The 6,400-nt window shown below is 41.0% G+C and overlaps 1 protein-coding gene across 1 annotated transcript; it reads left to right on the top strand.

The window, feature by feature from the left end:
* Positions 1 to 621: 621 nt before the first annotated feature.
* dlb (deltaB) lies at positions 622 to 5,523 on the top strand (the record flags this gene model as incomplete). Its single annotated transcript, XM_079247135.1, has 7 exons — positions 622 to 672; positions 761 to 1,000; positions 1,176 to 1,233; positions 1,334 to 1,591; positions 2,799 to 3,160; positions 3,262 to 3,478; positions 4,805 to 5,523. The coding sequence occupies 7 exons, from the start codon at positions 622 to 624 to the stop codon at positions 5,521 to 5,523; spliced, it is 1,905 nt and encodes a 634-aa protein (XP_079103261.1).
* Positions 5,524 to 6,400: the final 877 nt, after the last annotated feature.

Below are 6,400 nucleotides of genomic sequence, written 5' to 3'. Positions count from 1 at the left end.
TTTCCTTGGTTTGTTTTAAAGGAAACTTCACAGAGCCAAATAAAAAAAGTATTTTATTTCACAACCACTTTAGACTTTTTTTTTTTTAATTATATCTTTAAGTATTTTTTAATCTATGTTTTATTGTTCAAACGCTCTGAGACAGGTCTGACCTGTTCACTTTTAATTTTTGTTGGTGATTAACCATCATGCTCTAATGCAAACCATATCTCCCTTGCACCAGCTTCTCATGCATATTCCTAAGAATTTGGTCCAGATGTAATGTGGGTTGCCCAAATCCCCACGCAGCTCTCGCGTGTCATGCTGGTCCCCTGAGGTCTGCCAGGCTCCACCTCTATGCCTGTGACGCCTTGGGTGAGTGCGTATAAAAACACGGCGCCTTTACGGACCACAACATAAACAAGAGTGCCAGTCTCAGAAGACTGAGGGGAGGACCACTGAGTACCAGGAGGATACAGATGACACGGAAAGGATACTAATCTTTAGAGTCCTGAAATCTTTTTGAACGTCTAATTGTTTTTTCTGCAAGTTTTCTGAGTTTGTTTTTCCATTTGGGGATATCATTGCGCACGACGGATGACGGCATCCTGTTAGAAAACTAAAGAAACTTCACGAAAGGAAATGGCACATCTACCCCTCAGATACCTCCTGGCTCTGGCCTTAGTGCATGTTGTAAGTTTACTTCTATTTAATCTCAGGTAACATTCTCAACACGTCTTCACGCGCCTGATCTCTGATCACCCCTTTTTCCTCTCTCCAGGTTTTTTCTTCCGGCGTCTTTGAGCTGAAGATTCATTCATTCCACACCGCGCAGCGCATCTGTAGAAGACACAGGGACTGCCATATATTTTTTAGAATTTGCCTAAAACACCCAGAGGATGTGATCTCTGCGGAGCCGCCTTGCACCTTCGGCACCGGACACACCAACGTCATCAGGGCAGATCACACGTCGATCTCCAGTAGCGCGCCCATCAGGGTGCCTTTCCACTTCAAATGGCCGGTAAATGATCAACTAAGATAAATAAATAAATAAAATAAAATAAAATAAAATAAATAATAAAATAAATAGATAAACAGAACAACAAATAAAGGAGATAATCGGTGTTATCAGTTGTAGATTGGTGCGTAAACGTGACTGCGCATGAGTGTAACTGAATGATCTTAACCTATTCCAGGGGACGTTTTCATTGATCATTGAAGCCTGGAACGCAGAATCACCGACTGAATACACAGGTATGTTGTTTACAAAGTTATTAGACCTACCATGTGACCAAAACTTAATTGTGATATGTAGTTTAAATAATTTGGTCTTTAACTTCCATCTCCTCTCCAGACAACCAGAACAACCTCGTGAGTCGCTTGGCGACCAGGAGGAGACTTGCCATTGGCGAAGACTGGTCCCAGGACGTGCACTTCGGGGAGCAGAGCGAGCTGCGCTACTCCTACCACGTCTTCTGCGACGAGTACTACTTCGGAGATGGCTGCGCCGACTACTGCAGGCCGAGGGATGACACCCTGGGCCACTACACCTGCGATGAGGAGGGCAACCGCATCTGCCTGGAGGGCTGGAAAGGAAACTACTGCTCTGAACGTGAGTTCATGTTATAAAAGCAGTCCTGACTTTATGGATACCTCACAATGTGTTTTACTTCTGTAAAACACACATGATTAATTGCAATTAAACTATCAAAATACATTTTTATAAGTATATATTTTTACAAGTATATGTATTATACTTAAGAGAAAAGTTAGTTAGTTTATTTTGTTATGTTTGGATCAGTCACAATCAAGTAAAACAAAAACAAAATAAGCAAATCTTGTATGCCTAATAATGTACACTTACAAGTAGAGTTACCTTAAATTTACATATAACAAAAGCAGATGTATTACATACACAATATGTGACTTTATAAAGAAAAATCCTTTGTATCGTTGAATATCTCTAAAAAATAAACTGATAAATCATCTTCTTTTTTTTTTTTTTTTTTTTAAAAAGAAATAAAGAATTACAATTTTTTTTTTTTTACCTCATTACTGAGTTTAATTCCACAGTTGAACCCTCCTGAAAGGACAAACATCTCTGTTTCACCCCTGTCCTAGATTTTGGAACAATAAATTTACAACTGTCTCTAAAGTTATATTTAGTCTGCTGAAGCTTAAAGTCATTTTGGACACCTTCTGGAAGAACATTTTGATTAGGCTTAAACATAAAAAATAAATATATAGAGATCAGATAAATAAAGATATTTGCTTTTAGTGTTTATAGTAGTTTATAGTGTTTATACAACTAAGTCACATAAAGCCTTTTCTACTCTGATAAACTATCTGAAGTTTTTAATAGATAAAAAGTGTTTTCATCCCACTGCTCAGCTTGTGGTTGATGTTTAATGTCCTGCAGGGAAACTGTCAGAGCCAACAGAGTATTTATTTTCTTCCTGGGGTGTCCTCAAGCTTTGTGTTTCAGCCTTTTGCTGCTCCATCTGTCTTTTGTTCAGTTACAATAAGACGCACACACATTTATCAAGGTGGTCTGGGTGGGTTTATGTCTGAGAGAGAAAGAGAGTTACAGTGTGTGTGTGTGTGTGTGTGTGCGCGCGTGTGTTGGTGGGGGAGCAATGGAAAGCAGATAAAAGAAAGCATTTTTCTTGGGCGGTGTGCCTACCAGCTGCTTGGCTTAAACAGCGGAGTCTGGGGCAGAGTTGGGTTCAGACAAGGGGCCCTGTACGCGCGAGTGTGTGTATGCAGAAGGCGTGCCATTGTAATCACACACCCTCTCCCCCCTCCCCTTTTCTCTCCAGCCATCTGCTCGGCGGACTGCAGCGAGAGGCACGGCTACTGCGAGGCCCCTGGGGGCTGTACGTGTCGCATGGGCTGGCAGGGCCCCTCCTGCAGCGAGTGCGTGCGCTATCCAGGCTGCCTCCACGGGACGTGCAGCCAGCCGTGGCAGTGCAACTGTCAGGAGGGCTGGGGGGGCCTCTTCTGCGACCAGGATCTCAATTACTGCACCAACCACAAGCCCTGCGCTAACGGGGCCACGTGCACCAACACGGGTCAGGGCAGCTACACCTGCACGTGCCGACCCGGCTTCGGCGGCACCAACTGTGAGCTGGAAACCAACGAGTGCGACAGCAACCCCTGCAAGAACGGAGGCAGCTGCAATGTGCGCAACTATTAAAAGATTATAAACAAATAACTCTTGGTGGGAAAAGAAGTTTTCCTTGTTGACCTCAAGGTTTTTTTTTTCTCCCCCCACCTCTGCAGGATCTGGAGAACGACTACTCATGCACCTGCCCGCAGGGGTTCTACGGGAAGAACTGCGAGATCATTGCCATGACATGCGCAGATGGACCCTGCTTTAACGGCGGCACGTGCGTGGAGACGATGACCGGGGGGTACACCTGCCGCTGCCCCCCCAGCTACACTGGCTCCAACTGTGAGAAGAAGCTGGACCGCTGCAGTAACAGACCCTGCCTGAACGGTGAGTGGGCTGCTGCTCCTCTGGCGCCACCTTGTGGCTCAATGTGCAAACAGCACATGGTTTCTCAGTGAGTAGCAGTTGTTGTTTACCCCTCTATGGAATCAGATTTGTTCCATAATCTCCAAGCAAAAACTTTTTAAAACTCAAGCAAAAAAACAAAAACAAAACAAAACAAAAAAACAAACAAAAAAAACAAACAATTAAAACCAAAATTTTTTAAAACTTACTGTGGAATCAGATTTGTTCCATAATCTTCAAGCAAAAACTTTTTAAAACTCAAGCAAAAAAAACAACAACAATTTAAACCAAAAATTTCTAAAACTTACAATGGAATCAGATTTGTTCCATAATCTCCAAGCAAAAACTTTTCAAAACTCAAGCAAAAAAAACCAACAATTTAAACCAAAAATTTCTAAAACTTACTTTGGAATCAGATTTGTTGCATAATCTCCAAGCAAAAACTTTTTAAAACTCAAGCAAAAAAACAACAATTAAAACCAAAAATTTCTAAAGCTTACTATGGAATCAGATTTGTTCCATAATCTCCATTCAAAACTTTTTAAAACTCGAGCAAAAAAAAAATAAACAAAAAACAAAACAATTTAAACCAAAAATTTCTAAAACTTACTACGGAATCAGATTTGTTCCATAATCTCCAAGCAAAAACTTTTCAAAACTCAAGCAAAAAAACAACAACAATTTAAACCAAAAATTTCTAAAACTTACTATGGAATCAGATTTGTTGCATAATCTCCAAGCAAAAACTTTTTAAAACGCAAGCAAAAAAACAACAATTAAAACCAAAACGTTCTATAACTTAAGTAAAATAAATGATCTCAAAATAAAAAATAATCAATCATCATGAAAACTATTAGGCTTTTATTTGGTTAAATTGAGTAGTTTTGTTTGCAGTTTCACCCGTCCATGAAAGGTTTGTCAGAAATGAAACCAAGCAATCGTGAATCAAAACCAAAGACTGTGAGGCGCAACCAAAATAACAAGAAGAGAGAAAGAGGAAGAGGAAACTGCAAACAAAACTACAAAATTTAACAAAATAAAAGCCTAATAGTTTTCATTATGATTGATCATTTTTTATTTTGAGATAATTTATTTTACTTAAGTTTTAGAAAGTTTTGGTTTTAATTGTTGTTTTTTTGCTTGAGTTTTAAAAAGTTTTGCTTGGAGATTATGGAACAAATCTAATTCCATAGACTTCTCCATGGATGCACTTGAAGCTAACATGATCCAATTAACACTTCTTTATTAAAAGATTGGTTACCTTATTTTCATCTTGGACGCTGAGCTGAACGTTTCTCCCTTTTGCAGGTGGAGAGTGTTTGGACCTCGGCCAGAGCATCTTGTGCCGTTGTCAGGCCGGCTTTACTGGCGCCAACTGCCAGGTTAACATAGACGACTGTGCTTCCACTCCCTGCCAAAACGCTGGAACCTGTCAGGATGGTGTGAACGACTACACCTGCTCATGCACTCTGGGCTACACTGGCAAGAACTGCAGCGTGCGCTCAGACGCCTGTGGCGCCCGTCCGTGCCAGAATGGCGGCACTTGCTTCACACACTTCACTGGACCTGTGTGCCAGTGCCCCAAAGGCTTCATGGGTCCAAGCTGTGAGTTCACACTTCAGCCCAGTTTCAAGCCTGCTTTGCGACAAGCTGCCCAGCCTTCCTCCACCACCCTCACCATTTCCTGCCTCCTGGCCGTCCTGGTGCTGGTTCTGGTGGCAGCCATCCTGTTCCTGAGGAGACGGAGGAGGAGGATGGAGGGAAGAAAGCAGCTGAGCGACATCGCAGTGTACAACGACTTGGAGACGGTCAACAACCTGGGAGGGAGCGAGAGAGACGCTTTCCTCAGTCCCAACGGCCTGTTTAAGATCAGCAACAGCACTGCTCGCCTCAGCCTGTCGCTCTGTCCCGAAGGCAGGTCCGGGTACCGGCACAGCCCCGTGGAGAGCAGCCTGGTCAGAGCAGATCGGCAGGACTTTATGTGGAGGGACGAGGCAATGCTTGGCTCTGGAGCGGGCCTGAGATGAAACAGGGAGACATATAATCTTCAAACAGGGGGAAAATAAAAAAAACAAAAAAAACAGACATTTTAGCACTTGTTGCTCCTCTCGGTTCAGGCAGAGTCGAAGGAGAAAATGCATAAACCCACAAACTTCATTGTAAAAACTCAACTCTGACTAATGAACTAATGGACATGATTTCTGAAGACGTTTTTGTAAAGGTATATGGGGTTCTTCCATGTTTTAGACCCAAAGAGACTTCTAATAAGAGCCACAGTAGGACCTGGAACACAAACCAAATACAGGAAGACTCAGATCTCTGGAAAACAAGCCCATAAACACATTTACTGTTTTTTTTCTTACATGTTTTCACTTTGTTTCATTTTTTAAACAGTTTTTTTTTCCTTTGCTTTTCAATCTTCCTTTGGCCATTATTTCCTTATTGTGCGTACCATCATTTTGTTTAGTTAATTCTTAATATTATTTATTTATTTGATGAAACTTGTGTTTGTTATTTCCCTTTGATTGTCACAAATGTAGAGATATATTTATAAGATGCTGAATGAAAACCGACGCTTGATGTTGTATCTGGGTGGAAAACGCAGCTGTGTGAAATATCCCAAAGATATGATGTGTGGGGATATTTTTTAGGAATTTCTTTATCACACAAGGTCAGCCATTACTTTAACTGATTTATACATATATATATATATATATATATATAAATATAAATATACAGATATGATCTATTTCTGTTCTCTCATGTGCCATTTTGTGTTTATGCCAAAGTTTGAGTTTTGTTGCATATTTTCATTCATATTATTTAAGCTCATCTTGTTGTGGTTGTGATATGGAATAAAAATGAAAAATGCTTTGACATGATTCTGGATTTAAATCTGTTCCA

This window comes from Telmatherina bonti (assembly GCF_933228915.1).
Source record: "Telmatherina bonti genome assembly, chromosome: 10".
Classification (NCBI taxonomy): Eukaryota; Metazoa; Chordata; class Actinopteri; order Atheriniformes; family Telmatherinidae; genus Telmatherina; species Telmatherina bonti.
The sequence above is the reverse complement of the archived record's forward strand: the minus strand, read 5'-3'. Positions and strand labels throughout refer to the sequence as shown.